Here is a 16,603-nt window from a genome sequence, read left to right on the forward strand (position 1 = left end):
TGCAAATTAAAACCACAATGACAGGGGTTCCCTGGTGGCGCAGTGGTTAAGAATCTGCCTGCCAATGCAGGGGACATGGGTTTGAGCCGTGGTCCAGGAAGATCCCACATGCCACGGAGCAACTAAGCCCATGAGCCACAACTACTGAGCCTGCGCTCTAGAGCCCATGCTCCGCAACAAGAGAAGCCACCGCAATGAGAAGCCCGCGCACTGCAACGATGAGTAGCCCCCACTCACCGCGACTACAGAAAAGCCCGCATGCAGCAACAAAGACCCAACGCAGCCAAAAATAATTAATTAAAACAAAAAAACACAGTGTCATACTAATACCCAGTGGAATAACTTTAAGCAAAAGACAAATACAAGTGTTGGTGAGAATGTAGAGAAACTGGAACTCTCATGCACTGTTTACAGAAATTAAAATGGAGCAACCACTTAGAAAAGAGTTAAGCAGTTTCTTTAAAAGTTAATCACAAAGTTACTATATGACCCAGCAATTCTATCCCTAGGAATCTACCCCAGAGAAATGAAAGCATTTATGTCCACACAAAGACATATATGGACAGGCTCTTTGGTGGGGCTAATGGCAGACTCCGGGAGGGCTCACGCCAAGGAGCACTTCCCAGAACTTCTGCTGCCAGTGCCCTTGTCCCTGCGGTCAGCCACAGCCACTCCCCACCTCTGCAGGAGACCCTCCATCACTAGCAGCAGAACCAAATGAGATACGAGTAGGAATGCCATCCCTCAGAGTTCCCAGAGACACCCTGGAGCTTCATCCGGACTAATTTCCTTCCGCGGACAGGCCATAGAACTCGCAAAGAAAGAGCGTCCTCCAGGCCTGCACTCAGGGCAACTCTGTTTCTGTAGCATTAAAAGTGTTCTGTTACTGAGAAAATACCCCCAAGCAGAAGATACTTACACGTCGCCACGCACGGCACTTGGGGTAGGTCCACTGTGAAGGTACCCGGGTTTCCGGGCATGGATTTGTGCTAGAAAAGCCTTTTCAGAGATCTCTAACATACGTTACGGGTCCTTCTGCAATGAGCAGACAAATGAGAGGGAACCAGGGACTCACCGGAATTCAACTCTTTCACGAGAGAGGACATGGTGTTAGTGACAGAATCCGCTGCTACTAGAGAAAATGCCCTGTAATGGACCTTCCTTTTTCCCTCAGAACAGAGAGTACATCATTCTCTTCCTTCAAAATGTAAGCTTTTATCCCCTATAAACAGTGGATGAGAGCATCTTTTTCCTCAGTCTCCCTGGATATTACTGATGTTAGACAACTTTTTTTTGAATCTGCTAGGCAAAAGATCTACATGTGAGGACCTGGAAGGATGTTCATGATATATCGCTAATTCAAGGAAGACGCAAATCGCAGGCCAAAATGCAATGCATGATCGAATTTGTGTGAAAAGAGTATATGTCCATAAAAGCACCCTTAAACATTAAAAAAAAAGAGAGAGACAAATATGTACATGAATGCTCACAGCAGCGTTACTCACAATAGCCCAAACTGGAAACAATCCAAACGTCCATCAGCTGGTGAATGGGTAAATGAAATATACATCTATAAAATGGAGTACTATTCAGCAATTAAAATGAATGAACTGATACCTGCTAGGACACAGAGGAACCTCAAAAATAATATGCTAAGTGAAAGAAGCCAGATGCAAGTGTCATACTGTATCATTCCATTTACATGAAATGTCTAGGAAAAGCAAAGTCAGAGAAAAGTCAGAAGCAGATCAGTAGTTGCCTAGACCTGGAGGTGGGAAGGGGATTAACTATACTAGGCATGAGGGAACTTTTCAGAATGATGAAAATGTTCTAGAATTGGACTGTGATGATGTTTGCACAGCTTTGTAAATTTACTAAAATCACTGAATTGTCGAATTACAAAGTGAGCTTTATGGCATTTATTCCTCAGTAGAGCTGTTTAAAATGTGTTTCTATATACCTGCAACAAACCATCAGAAACTGAAAATGTTTACATTTTTGAAAATACCATTTACAATAGCATGAAGAAATATTTCAGAGTAAATCTGACAAAATATGTGCAAGAATTTGTATACTGTATACTGAAAGCTGTTACTCAAAACAATATTTTTTTGAAAAAAGTTAAAGAAGACCTAAATAAATGGGGAGCTAGTCCATGCCCGTAGATTGGAAGAATCAATACTTTGAAATGGCGGTCCTCTCCGAACTGATCTATGCATTAGGTAAAGCTCTAAGGAATGATTTTGTGGCATGGATTTCTCTCTTTTTTTAAGCGTCTACGTGCTTAACGTTTGGCAATTTCACTCTCAGAACTCTATCCACTCAGAACGCTGGACAGCCGGGCAAAGACGTGTTCACGAATGTCCCCTGTCGCAGTGTTTATAAAAACCACCCCCAACTAGCCCGTGAGTGGAGGTGATGTGAAACTATGCTCCATCGTAAAGGGGATTCCAAAGCAACCGTCTCTACACCGGATAGGGTCCAGAGGCTCGGCAGGGGCTGGAAAACTGCCTGTTTATGTAAATAAAGTTTTAGTGGACCGTAATCACAGCTTTTGGCCTTTCTACTGCAAAGACAGAACATGACAGGTTTATACGGGCTGCAAGCCTAAAACCTTCACTATCTGCCCTTTAAGTTTACCAATCCCTGATCTAGACTGTGTATCTATTAACCCGAGAAGATGTTCAAGAAAGCTCATTCGGTAAAAAGTCCCACGGGTCAACCTCGCTCACCCGGGTCGCGAAGCCCCGCCTTGCGCTGGGGCGGGCAGCACTGTCCCCGCTCCCTCGCTCCCTCGCTCGGGGCCCGGAGGCCCGCGCAACGCGCCGGTCCGCGCACGCTTTCGGCTCCATCACCCCAACTCAGGCCTGGCGCCGCCCTGTGCGCGCTCCGCCCCGGGGTGGGGGCCCGGCCCTACCTGCCCGCCGTAAAGCACGTCCCGTTAGCGGCGCCGAGGGTTGAAAACGCCACGAAGAGTGGAACGACCCACGAGGCAGGGTAGAGGACGCGGTCACCAAACGTCTGCGAGAGAAGTGGGTGCGTCCTGAGACCGTGCGCGCCCCCAGGAGCCACCGGCCCCGCAAGCTGCTGTGCCCTCCCAGCGGCCCCGCTGAGCTGGGCTCCCGGACACCTCCGGGAGGCACAGTGGAGCGCCCGTCGGGAGGAAACGACCTCCTCTGCGGATGGTGATGGACATCTCTTCTCCACCTCTTCCTGGCATAATTCGCAGTGTTTCAGCAACCTCTGCCGCCCCTGCCTCTCCCTCCCTCGGAATGACCTGGTCTCCCTCCCCTCTGAGCCGCCTATTCTCCGGTCAGTGGCCCGTCAACAAGCTGCGTCTCTCCACGCTCCCCATCCTTGTCACATCATTGCCTGTTTTTAGTTTCATTTCCTGTCCCGCTCCAGCTCCGAAGGCCTCCTCCAGCACGTGGACCCCACCCACCTTTCCACCTGTCCCTCACACCCATCCCTCTGTCCTCTTCCCTCCTCCCCCAGCTTGAATTCCACAGTCCATTATTATAACTCCCTCTTTTAATGACTCCTTTGCTCTTTCTCTCCCCTACTTGCCTGTCAAAGCCCCAACCCTGGTGAAGTCCAACCCTGCTGCAGCTACACTCTGTGCCTTCCCCGGTGCGGGGGAGGGGGGGGGCGCGGGGGGGGGGGTGTGCTGGGAAAGCAGGACCTGCCACCTGTTGGCAGCCTGGAACCTCAGCTGGGTCGCTGGGACTGCCCTAACCTCTCACCCTCTCTGTGTCTGGTCTCCTAGACGATTATTTCCCTCCCCCGCGGTAAGGGCCTTTCAACTTGAGCACTTATCCCTTGCCTGTCCCCTTCCCACACACCAGGCACCCTCCCGCAGAGACCCTGGGCACTCACCACGGCCACAGCCTGGGACTGCAGGAGCTCGGTGGCTGTCATCACAGTGAAGTAGGACACGTTCATGAGGATGTAGCACCCTGTCACCAGCGGGATCCCGATGATGATGGCCAGGGGCAGGTTTCTGGGAGGGGCAGGGACCCAGGGACCCAGTCAGACCAGAGCATCCTGTTAGAGACTCACAAGGTTGTTGTCCTCATCTACTCCTTTCTTCCACCCGCCCCGGCCAGCCGTCCACCTGCTCCTGGGGTGGGCTGGGGTCACAGCTGCCCTTCCTGAGGCCCACCCAGAAGCAGGGGGCTTGTGGGACAGCAGAGCCCCAGTGGGGACATGTGACATTTTCAAATGAGAAAGAACTCTCCCTCTCTCAGACTCCAGGGCAGTAAAATTGAATTGGTTATAAAGCAAAATAAGCTAGAGTTCTTCCTTCCCCTTAGCAACCATTCTACTGCCCCAAACAAAACCAAGCTCTAACGGGTGTAAATGAGGAAACCATCCTCTGCGTGGAAGGGGGTGGTGGGTGATGACGGGGGAGCAGCTCCACTTTATGGTTGGGGGAGAGAAATACCCTCACCTGTCCACTGTCTCCTGCCCTGACTCAGCTTTCTTACCTGAAAGGGTTTCTGAGTTCTTCTGTAATATAGTTGAGTTGATTCCTAGAGGGGAAAAAAAGTACCGTGAGTAACATAACTTTGACTTTCTTTGCTAAGATTATGAAACACAAAATAATAAATGTAGGTCTCATTTAAGCTACTCCATCACAGAGAAAATTCCCCCTGTAGGAATTTCGGGGCAGTTTCTTTCGCAGAGAGCCCTGGTGGTGGTGGGACTACTGAGATCTGCACATCTTTCAGTTGGTAGGTCTTTGCCCTCCATGGGAATCGTGTGAATTTTCAACAATTATTGGGAGCAATGAGTCCCCAGTGTGCTTTGAAAACACATGGAAGATTCTTCTTCTGAAAAGGGAATGGAGCCTGCAGATGCTTTGCATGAGGGAAAGACCAGTGTCCCGGATGGCCACTGGACACAAACAGAATCTCATCGACTAAACCTAGTGTTTGCAAGTGCTACTGAATATCTGCCTTGTCCAGTGCCTAGCAGCCCTCGCTGCCTCCAATCCGGCTGAGCCTGTGTGTGTCTGGTGAAGCTTCTGGCACAGGGTCCCACCACTGCGGGCTCACGGGACACTGTGTCAAGGGCTGCTGGCTTGTGAGCGAATGGGAAAGGGGCAGGGGCCTCAATGTCTCTGGGGTCCGAGGAGAACAGAAGCGTGAAGGGTGGGGTGCTTCACGAAAGGGAGATGCAAAGGTAAATGTCAGGCTCCCACCAAACCCCCCAAAGGAGAAGTTGTTGCTTTCCACAGGGTTTCAGTAAAATAGCCTAAAGAAACCCACAGCCAGACGTGTACCATCTTACCATCCATCATACGCCCAGAGTCCGTTATAAAACGCCAGACCGATGGCTCCCAGAGACAGCTTTGTGCCCTCAAAAGAATTTTCAAAATTCCTCGTATTTCCTGTAATTAAGCCAGACGGTGAAAAGCGGGTGTCAGCTGACCAGCCTGGGACTTTGCATCACCTGGGAAGGCAGGGGATGGCTAATGACCTCAGGTGATTAAACACACGCTGAAAAACCGGGAAATGAAAGATTGTTTCTGTTGAATTCCTGCCTTAAGGGTACGCTTAGGAGCAAGACTTCCAAATGGTCTGTGCTGTGTGGCATCACACTCCCCTCCAGCCACAGGTCACCTTGGGCCAGGAGGACAATTCCGCTGATGATGATGACGACCACGATCACCATCTTGGTCGCTGTGAACACGTTCTGGACGTAGCTCCCCAGCCGCACGCTCAGCGCGTTCACCGTGGTGATGAGCACTGGGGAAGTCAGAGGCGGGCAACATTCTGTGTCTGTGGGCTCAACATCTCCCTCCTTTCTTAAGGCCCTGGAAAGAGTCTCCTTTCCACTCCCAGGCCCACCCCTCCAGCCTCCCCTCTCCACCGCCACATCCCTCAAATGCACCTTTGAAATCCAGCCGGGCTGCCTCCCCACAAGAGCAATGGAGAAGCAGCCGGGCCCCTGTGGGACAGCCTGCTGCCAGCCGTCCCTGACAGCTCCGATGGCCCCGCAGAGCAGGGACTGGATGGCCAAGGGCATCAGGCTTGGGCCCAAGACTAGACCTGGCCCTGCTCCTCACCAGCGCCTCCAGGCCCACTCGGCCTCTTTCTGGCTGTGCAGGAGCCGAGTCTCCCCACACCATCCGTGCCGGGTCTCTTCTGACCCCTGCCCAGTGTTTCACACACGTACTCACAGATGGCAGCGGCAGCCAGGAGTTTAATGACAACTTGAGGAGGGTTGCAGCCTGAGTAGAAGGGCGCAGAAACGTACTCAGAGAAGCTGAGACAGATGATGGCAAAGGACGAGGGCTTTATGACGAACAGGCTGGTCCAGGAAAAGAGATAGGCAGGAATGGGGCCAAAGGCTTCCATCAGGTAAGGGTACTCGCCCCCCGACTTGGTGATCATCGTGCCAAGCTCCGCAAAGCACAGAGCACCTGGAATACAGAGAGGAAGGGGGCCCCGGGCCCCTCGTGAGGCATTGCCCTGGTCGAGGGAACCCCTCTCCCCCGTGGGGGACATGCTCCCGGAGCCCATCACGGTGCCTCTCCTCCTGAACTCTGGCCATTGGACATTCTGTGAAGCCCGACTGACACCTGTCTGTGCACAAGCATTGAAGGGGATCCAGGCAGCAGCGAGACCAGGCACAGACAGAGCTCCAGTAGCAGCCCCACACTCAACAGAAGGTGTTCAGGGCGGGGCATCTTTGTTACCCAGTGTCGCAAGAATCCCACAAGCCGCCCAGACGATGAGACAGGGTCCCACGGCTTCCATGTTGCTGAGCACAGACTTGGGGGAAATGAAGATCCCGGAGCCGATGATGGTGCCCACGATGATGCAGATGCCGCTGAACAGGCCCAGCTCGGGTGTGGAGAAGGGGAGAGGAGAGTTAGTGCTGCCACCCAGTGGGGTCAAGAGGCCCAGACGCAGCCCTCTTCCTCCCTCCCTCCCTCCCACTCTGGGTGTGGCCAGGACAGCCCCCAGTGTCCCAGGCACCTTCACCCTGTGCTGTTGCAGGGGGAGCACCAGGGAGCTGCTCCTGGGGCTTCGCTTGTAAGTCAATTAATCCTCACAACAGCCTCATGAGTCGGGTACGCCATTATCGTACCCATTTTACAGAGGAAAAAATAGAGGAACAGAAAGATTCCGTTACTGCCCAGGGTTCACATCCAGTACGGTTCATAGGCCCGGCCGAGGTTCCATGCGCCAACCCTTACCACCCTTGACAAAGGTGCCCGGATGGTAAATAAAGGCTGATTTGACAATCAATCACCAATAGGAAAGGCCCTTGGGACCCACCTCTTAGGTGGGCATAGCAGAATGGAGCTTCTCCCCCCAGACAAAGAGTGAAGTCAGGGTTTGGGGCTCCTGGCCAGGGGAGTGGGGGTGAGGGGGTGAGCAGCAAGGTCTCCAGGGGGCTGTGAGCTTCCTCTCATGCCATTCTGTAGAATATGAGCTTCCTACCAACGAGACCCTGCTCAGACACACCCTGTATGATTCCGTCCTATGAAGTTCCACAACAGGGAAAATTACTCTGCAGAGACAGAACTCGGGGGGTGGGGCCCTCCTGGAAAGGGGCAAGAGGGAACTTTCTGGGACGACCAGTTTGTCAAACACTTCAAACTGAACACTGAAGAGATGTGCATTTCACTCTATGTAAATCATACGTGAATCAAGAAAAAAAATTTAAAGGAATAAAATAGTCTGATTCAGTATATATAAGTCCATGCCGCTCTCTCACTTTGTCCCAACTTACCCTTCCCCCTCCCCATGTCCTTATATAAAGGACCAAATGTAAAATGGATAGCTAGTGGGAAGCAGCTGCATAGCACAGGGAGATCAGCTCCGTGCTTTGTGACCACCTAGAGGGGTGGGATAGGGAGGGCGGGAGGGAGACGCAAGAGGGAGGAGATATGGGGATATGTGTATATGTATAGCCGATTCACTTTGTTATAAAGCAGAAACTAACACGCCATTGTAAAGCAATTATACTCCAATAAAGATGTTAAACAAAAAGAAGGAATAGGATTTCCCTATCACTGGAGGTATTCAAACATAAGAGGGACCAACATTTGGTGAAGGTGCTGTAGAGGGGACTCCACATCAGAAGTCCTCTCTGACCATCCCGGAAAAGGCCACTGGTCTGAGCAAACAGCCACCCCTCCGGGTGCTTACCCAGCACGCAGAAGCACACATGTATTAACCTCACAAGAATATGCTGAGTTCACTGGCGAGAGAGAAAGAGGTGAGTACAAGGAACTGTTCGATCAGAGATGGGGTGGGGGGACTTGGCCGTGCACCCCGTGGCTGGACCTGGGAAGGGCCTGCCCCTAAGGACGGCCTTACCTCCTTTTGGAGATTTGTGGTCTTGTGTTCGATGCTCTGGATCGACTTCTCATCCTCTCTCCTTTTTCTCAGGCTTGTCTCTTCCATTTTCTACCCGCTGCCAATTCTAGGAGGCTGCAAGGAGGACACGGGTGTTCACTCAGCAAATGCTCTATCGGACAAGATGCAAATGGGGGCTCAGCTGTCGCACCTGGGTTGTGGGAACGGATTCTATGAGCAGATGATTAGCTACAGTTTGGGGGAAATGCAGCTGTCGACTCCTTAGGGATAATTTGCTCAGTCCCAGCAAAATTTTGACTGACGTTCAGAGCCTGGGCAACTGGGGTTCCAAGCTCTTTTCTAAACTACTCTGGTACCCCCGTGCCCCCTCACCTGTCCTATGTGCCCGAACCCTCAGCAGTGACACGCCTGGAAGTCATTCTACAGCCCAACCTCATTTTTTCAAAGGCTTTTAAAAAGAAATATTTAAAAACATACTGGAATATCCTTAGTGGAGTCAAGTCTGAAGAAGGAAGGCTTTTCTCATAATTACTCCCCAAGTAATTAAGGCACCTCACACAATAGATCCACGGTATAGACAGTTTTTCATTGAGTGATGCCAGGAACGCTGCTGAGGGAAATCCGTTCAAGGCTGAACTACTTAGTGCTCATTCCCTGTTCCCTTTCTCCAGATGAAGTCCCTCTCGGGTCCCTGGCCAGGGGATCAGCCAGCCTTCCCATCACCTGGTGGCCTTACCTTCTCCTTGACCTCGAGGAGCCCAGGGACCTGCCCAGGGCAGCTGACCACCTTCCTCTGCACAGTAGTGCCCTAGGAATGGCCATGTCTCGTGCCCAGGAGAGAAGGAAGCCACAAGGTACAGAGGTCAATAAAGGTAATTATTAAACACCTTTTTTTTTTTTTAAGCAACGAAGCTTGGATACACCACACAAAAAAGGGAGGGTCGAGCAGCCAGTTTCTCTCCAAACTGTTTTTATTTTGCTCATTTGTGTCCAGACCAGTTTGTTTTAAAATTAACCAGATTCCCCCCAGATCAGCTACATCCTATAAGGAGAAATCTCTCTAAAGACTGGAACCAGAGGAGATAAACTTTGGAACCCACTCTTTTATTATCTTAATAGGTTCTATTTACAACTCCAGGCAGGCGGCACCAACAGTAGCTGCACTCCTAACTCACAGGTTGGGGGCAGCCCTTTCCCCCCTCCACTGAGGAATTTCCTCCAAGGTCCTTGGCCTGTCTGCCTCCCACTGGTTCTGACCAAGCTTGTCCGGCCCCTGCTGAGACCGCATCTGGGACGGAAGAGCCCAGCCTGAAGCACTGCTGCTTATCGCCCATCTCCTCCGGCAGTTTTGCACTGGGGTAGATTTAACAGCATCCCAGATATCCAGATGAGACCAAAGGTCACAGGACAGGGTTGGTGAGTCACTGAGGTTTACCGTGGGAGCACTTTGGGACAGGCAGACCTGGGAGGAGGGCAGATTTCTCAGGGTCATCTCTTAGAGCCTACTGAGAATGTGGGGGACCTCTGCTTTCCCAGAGTCAGGGTCCTGATGTAGAAGTTTGTTACCTGCCCCCCTTGATGGGGCCATGCCTGCTCATCAGGGCACCTGATCCTCTTGTCGGCCGTGGCCAGAGCCCGAGCAGAGTGCTCGTTCACGGGCTGTCTCTCCAGAGCACGGAGGCAGGACCTGCCCCCAGGCTTGCTTGAGGCACCCCTTAAGCATTTGCCAACAGTGCAGCACTCAGAGGTAGGTCTGGCCCATCTGTACTTGCAGAGCCCTACAGAAGGCTCCCTGGGTCAAGGTTGCCCCAGAGGGCTGATATTCTAACAGAAACCACTGAGGAAAGCAGGGTGGGGTGGTGGCGGTAGTGGGGAGTTGGAGGGTCCTGTGAGCCCACACCAGCCACATGGTCTCAGAGTTACTTAGCCTCTCTCCAAGAACTGAGTTCTGAATCTGTAAAATGGGCTAGTGCTGGCACTCCCCTTCACAGAACTGTGAGAACTGCAGAAGGTTATGCATTAAGCGTCAGCATTCTGTTAATGCAGAGGATCCCGTGGGCTTCTTGGGCCTCTGTCAAATGCTGAGTTTGGAACATCTGGGCATGAGGATCCTTGCTGAGGGTCAGAAATCGACTTCAGTTCATTTTTGGCCCTTGGTGCGCATTTCTTTTCTTGAAGCTGTGGTTTCTTCTTGTTTTGTTTTTCCCCAGCAGAGTGAGTGTTCAACCAATTATCATAAGGGTTTTCCCCCCCTCAGGCAAAATAATGTGGATGTGTCTTCACAGTTTTTCCCCCAGTTCTTTAGGACCTTTGGTTCATTGTGCATCCAGCTCTTCTACCACATGGCTGAAGTTTTACCTCCTTGCAGTCAACTCCCTCTCACAGTTAATTTCCTAGGAAGTTTCATGTTATTTTTTTTTTCATACAACTCCATTGCTTCTTAAGTTTCTGCTAAAGCTCTTGACCTTCACTTTCTTTTTTCTTCTTTTGGCTGAGCCACGTGGCATGTGGGATCTTAGTTCCCCGACCAGGGATCGAACCCAAGCCCCTGCAGTGGAAGCATGGAGTCTTAACCACTGGACGGCCAGGGAAGTCCCGACCTTCACTTTCAAACTGTGCTTTTTCCAATTGCACAGATGCTTGCAGTTTGAAGATGGTAACACCATCTGCATTTTGTCATCTTATATCTGGTACGTATTTGGTTCCCTGGTCCTGTAACGGTTTATAAAGACACGTTCAGCCCGGCAGTGTAAATCCATATCCCCACAGCCTCTTGGCTTTTATCCTCTGAGTCAGGGTCAGAGTCAAACCTTCAGGACAGATGCCAGCTCTTCCTTTACCACTTAAAACTTGTCCCAGACCTGGCTTCAAGTTTTCAAACTTTCTTCTGTTCCTAAGTTTGCTCATCTTATATTCCTTCCCTCTGCTGCTGACAGTAGTTCAGAGCTTTGCGGGGGACCCAAAAGGCCATATAACAGGCGTTCACTTACCTACCAAAATCCCAACCGAAAGAACTCATAAAGAGTCAGTGGAATGTGCAAAGTCTTTAAATGTCAAGGATTTACAGTCTGACTGTAAAACAATTAGCAAGGAAAGCACAATTTAAAAACTCTTATCTGGGAAACAATATCTATATATATCCAAGAGCTATTGGAATAGTGCTATTCTACCTTAGAATTGTCCATCATTTTTTTAGATATAACTGACATATTAGTTTCAGGTGTACAATGATTCAATATTTGTATATACTGTGAAATGATCACCACAATAAATCTAGTTAATATCTGTCACCACACATAGTTACAAATACTTTTTCTTGTGACGAGAACTTTAAAGATCTATTCCCTAGCAAGTCTCCAACAATACAGTATTATTAACTATAGTCACCATGATGTACATCACATCTCTTGAGACATTTATTTTAGAACTGGAAGTTGTACCCTTTGACCACCTTCACCCATTTTGCCCACCCCTCACCTCTGGCAACCACCAATCTGTTCTCTACATCCTTGAGTTGGGTTTGTTTGGGTTTTGGGTTTTTTGTTTGTTTTTCTATTTGGTTTTGGGGGTTTTCTGGGGGGAGGGATCCTGTTGGTACATTCAAGTGAGAGCATTCATCTTTGTTTTTCTCTGACTTATTTCACATAGCATAATGCTGTTAAAGTCCATCCATGTTGTCATAAATGGAAAGATTTCCTTCTTTTTATGGCTGAATAATATTGTATTATATATATGTATATATGTGTATATATATCACATCTTCATCTATTCATCCATTAATGGACACTTAGGTTGGACACATCTTGGCTGTCATAAATAATACAGCAATGAACATGGTGGTGCAGATATCTTTTCAAGTTTGCGTTTTTACCCAGAAGTGGAATTTCTGGATCATATAGTTCTGTTTTTAATCTCCATACCGTTTTCCATAGTGGCTGCACCAGTTTACATCCCACCAACAATGTACAGGGTTCCCTTTTTTCCACATCCTTGCAAACACTTGTTATTTCTAGTCTTTTGGATAATAGCCATTCTGATAGGTGTGAGCTGATACTGTGATCTTGATTTGCATCTCCCTGATGATTAGTGATGTTGAGCATCTTTCCATGCACCTGTTAGTAATCTGTATATCATCTTCTTTGGAAAAATATCTATTCAGATACCTCTGCTCATTTTTCAATTAGATGATTTTTTTTTGGCTGTTGAGTTGTATGTGTTCTTTATATGTATTGGTTATTATAGTTTCTATTGAAGCATATTTCTTTTTCTCTAAAGTCACTCTCATTTCTACCAAAGATGGCCAAAGTCACACTCATTTGTTTTAAAATAAGTTTAGTTTCATTAAACTTGACCTGATTATTTACATAAGTTCAGCAAGAATAGCAATTGACCATATAGGCTGTTTTAAATCTGCTTTGCTGGAACTTTTCATAAGGAACCTCCAGATTGAACTTTTAATAGCCTCTTTAGGCTAAGAAGCCATGTCAAGGAGTCATCATCAGACTCGCCTGTAATACCTACAGATTCGGATGAATTCCTCTCTTCTTGAAGTTCCCCCAAATACCCTGAAGTTCCCCCAAATATCCTGGAGGAAGGCCAGAAAGTGACCTTCCTTACTCACCTGGCAAGGCTGTTGGGAACTGTGTAAGCAAGGAAGCAGGCTGTTTTTCCAAGGGGCTTTGTGGCTCCACAGTCAATCTTAGCTCCTTAAAGCTGTCCGTCAAATCTGATTCTAGGGCTTCTCTGGTGGCGCAGTGGTTGAGAGTCCGCCTGCCGATGCAGGGGACACGGGTTCGTGCCCCGGTCTGGGAAGATCCCACATGCCGCAGAGCAGCAGGGCCCGTGAGCCATGGCCGCTGGGCCTGCGCGTCCGGAGCCTGTGCTCCGCAACGGGAGAGGCCGCAGCAGTGAGAGGCCCGCATAGTGCAAAAAAAATAAATTAATTAAAATAACCATCTAAAGATTTCCATCCTGCTGGGATGAGTCCTGCGACTCTTTCTGATTCCTCCTTATTCTGTCACTTTCAGTATTTGCCTTATTTACCTTATTTATTAATAACCCTTTAAAAATTTCCACCTTGTTGGGAAGAGTCCCTTTGACTTTCCCCTCAGCTTCTTCCCATTCTCTTAATGTCCAAGGGAAATATAATGGGAGCCACATATGGGATTTAAAGTTTTCTAGTGGCCATATTTTAAAAAAAGTAAACCAAACCAAAAAACAAAACAACAAAAACAAAACAAAACAAAACCCACAACCAGGTGAAATCAATTTTAATAACATTTTATTTAACCCAATATATGCAAATGTTATCTCAACATAAAGCCAATATAAAAATTATTAGATATTTTAATTATTTTTTTCATAGTAAGGCTTAAAATCTGGTGTATATTTTATACGCCAGATGTGTTATAGCACATCTCAATTCGGATGCTGTATTTTCATCAGAAATACTTGACCTATATCTAGATTTCATAAAATTTATAGTTGAGAAGGCAGGTTCACCTACCCACATGCTCCAACACACACGTCAGTTTTCCCGTGATGCACTGAGACCCTGCTTGCTCTGGGAGCTCGTGTCTCTGGGCTTTTCTTCTGAGCACCTCGCACGCTCTATAATGATGTCTGCCTTCGTCACTACTGCTGTTCTCAACAAACAGTGCACATAGGTAAGCATCCACAACATATTGGCTGAATAAATATATTTATATCAAAATTAATAAAATCCAGAATTCCCCCCTCTCCTAAGAGTTAGAAGACCCGCTGGTCTACAGAGATGTAAGCTGTTGGAAGAGGGTGGGGTCTCTCCCATGTTCTCAGAGGTTGAGGGGCAAAGGCGTCACTTCTGATCCCTCCACCCCTCTGCATGGGACAACGGCAAGACAGGACAGCCCCCCAGCTGCTGTCACACCAAACGCACACCCACACTTGTGCCTGGATCCTCTCCACTCAGTCCTGACTTCCCCAGGGCTGCTTTTCAATAGTGCCAAAGGCAGCAGGGCTCACTTGGGTCCCGGGCTCATGTTTTCTAACTGTTTGCCTTGGGTTCCTTTCAACCTGATCAGGACCTTTCTAGAGCCACATGAAGACTCACGAGGACCAAGAGAGAATGGGACCGGTTGCTGCTCAGACTGGAAACCGGCAGGATGACAGGAGCCCCCCCACCAGCAGTCAGGCCTTACCACCCACCCAACATCTAGCCCACCCAACCTCTTTTAAAATGTAAAAGAACAATGATTTTCTATGTCAACTTCCCACTTAGCAATCAAAGAACACATGTGTGTAACTTTTATATATGACCAGGGACCAACGCTGGGTCTATCTGCACACCTGAAACCACACAGGCCTTAGCTATGAGGGGTTTGGTAAAAGGATAGGACAGGATTCTACCCTCCATACACTGTTTAGGATCCTTTGCAGCCTTCTTCCAGCATGCCGGGGACAAGCAGCCCTAGACAGCTGGCATTACCGCCAGGAGTCCCAGGAACGGCCCTGGAGGCAGGGGTGATCTACCTGAGGAGATGGCACAGGGTGGAGCTGGACTACGGCCCCGGCATCCTTCTCGGTGGTGGCAGTGCGGCAGGGATCCCACCTTGGTGCTCAAAGTCAAGGCTCTCAGAAGGGGGGCGAGGTTACGTGGCCCCAGAAAAATTACCTTTCCAGGAGGACAGGGAAGGGCTCGGGGAGAGGGCAGGACAGATTTTGTACAACCTACTGGGGCACGAAGACCAGCACCTGTTTTTTGCCAAACAATAAAATATCACCCAGAGTGAATGCACAGGTCTCATCGCTGGGGCTTCCATCGACGGCTCAGCCAATGAAACTAACTCATCAAACACACAGGTTGAGAGCTCGGGCCTGCCCGCCCTTCCCTCTGGGGCTTTCCCAGCGCAGACCTAGGAGCCCGGAGACAGGCCAGCTTGCCAGGTCACCTGTTAGCCTGAGCAATGGATCTCACAGAGCCCGGCTCGGTGGCAATGGGGTCAGAGGACGTGCACTGGCTAAATATAGTTCAGCAGCACATTTTTAAAATAAAGCAAAATGTAAAAAAGCAGGTTAAATTTCTGAGACAGTATTTCTTCCTTGCCCTGAGGAGAAGAAACGCTGCAGTGGTGGGCGGGAGTCTGCCCTCTCCTCCGCGCTCCCTGTCCTGCACAGGGCAGACCTCTCCACAGAGGGGCCCTAGCCCAGGGGCTCCGGCAGACCCTGGTGGGAGGCGGGAGGCGGCTTCAGGTCACAGAAGCTGAAGCGGCAGCCGTCCTGCATGTCTCCCTGAGAGATGCCGTCCAGGCAGTGGTCCGCGAAAGCTCTGGTGTTGTCCCACGGGCCTGTCCTCTCCAGTGTGGCCTGGAGAAGTTCTCGGATCCTTCGGTTTTCCTTGGAGGTGGACTCCCAAACAACGTCAAGCTCACCTTCCATTTCTCTGAGAGAAATAAACAATATAAAGAAAAAGTTTAAAATAACACAATTTAAAAAATATTTATAGATCCCTTATGAATCCTAAAGTAGTGAGAAGCCAAGTGGAAGAATGTTTAAAGTCAGAGAACAGAGCCCACTGTGCGTGGGTTCTGAAGCGAAGATTCCCAGTGTCGAATGAAGCCCGATGTCCCCTGGAAATAGAAAAAAATACAAAGGCACAGGCTGAAAATGACGTCTTAGATTTCCTCCCTACATCCTGCCTTTTCTTCCATTTTGGCACCAGTGCACACACCCTTTGCTCTCCACGGCATTAATGTTACAAAAATAAAACACGATAACTGCAGTGGCTGACCTACAGTGCAACGGCCCGGCTGTGGGCGCCCACACAGCATGGGCCCTGTAGGCCTCTCCAGTGTCCCCACTGCGACCTGACCAACACTCAGACACCTTTCACAGCCTCCATCCACAGAGTCACTGATGGGCCCAGACACAGAGAGTGAGTGAGAGGGTGAGGAGGAGACCAACTGTGGAGAGTGAGGATCACAGCCCAGGTCACAGAGAAGACTGGCCCAGACCATGTGCCAGGAGGGCGAGTGTCCAGAGGGAACCAAGGCTGAGCCAGGACTGTGTGACGGGCCCCATGTGGGCAGCTGAGGAAACAGGGCAGGCAAGGTACACATGTCCTCACAGGGCTGTGGTCCACTGGGGGAGCAGACCAGATACCTGCCTCCACCTCACATGAGCCCCACGGGGAGGGAAAAGCAAGCCTCAGCCTGAGAGGAGGAATGGGCCTCGTGCAGGACGGCAGGGCTGGGAAGGCCAGCTCTTTCACAGACACTGCCCGGTGGTTA

General features: G+C 49.6%; 2 protein-coding genes across 5 annotated transcripts in view; both read right to left on the reverse strand.

The window, feature by feature from the left end:
- Positions 1-8,423, reverse strand: part of SLC7A9 (solute carrier family 7 member 9) — a gene marked incomplete at its 5' end in the record, with an annotated part of 32,861 nt that extends 24,438 nt beyond the window's left edge. The window contains 8 exons of the mRNA XM_079907662.1: positions 2,918-3,021; positions 3,877-4,000; positions 4,488-4,532; positions 5,293-5,392; positions 5,625-5,750; positions 6,185-6,427; positions 6,704-6,851; positions 8,337-8,423. Coding sequence (XP_079763788.1) covers positions 2,918-3,021; positions 3,877-4,000; positions 4,488-4,532; positions 5,293-5,392; positions 5,625-5,750; positions 6,185-6,427; positions 6,704-6,851; positions 8,337-8,423 — 977 coding nt within the window. The remainder of the gene's footprint in view (positions 1-2,917; positions 3,022-3,876; positions 4,001-4,487; positions 4,533-5,292; positions 5,393-5,624; positions 5,751-6,184; positions 6,428-6,703; positions 6,852-8,336) is intronic.
- Positions 8,424-13,309: 4,886 nt separating this feature from the next.
- CEP89 (centrosomal protein 89) overlaps positions 13,310-16,603 on the reverse strand; it is an 80,223-nt gene continuing 76,929 nt past the window's right edge. For 3 of the 4 annotated variants that reach the window (XM_079908777.1, XM_079908776.1, XM_079908774.1), the window contains one exon: positions 13,310-15,756. In XM_079908777.1, coding sequence (XP_079764903.1) covers positions 15,516-15,756 — 241 coding nt within the window. In that variant the 3' untranslated portion in view covers positions 13,310-15,515. The remainder of the gene's footprint in view (positions 15,757-16,603) is intronic. The other variant, XM_079908775.1, reaches the window with a different exon arrangement.

The sequence above is a fragment of the Stenella coeruleoalba genome (genome assembly GCF_951394435.1).
Source record: "Stenella coeruleoalba genome assembly, chromosome: 20".
Classification (NCBI taxonomy): domain Eukaryota; kingdom Metazoa; phylum Chordata; class Mammalia; order Artiodactyla; family Delphinidae; genus Stenella; species Stenella coeruleoalba.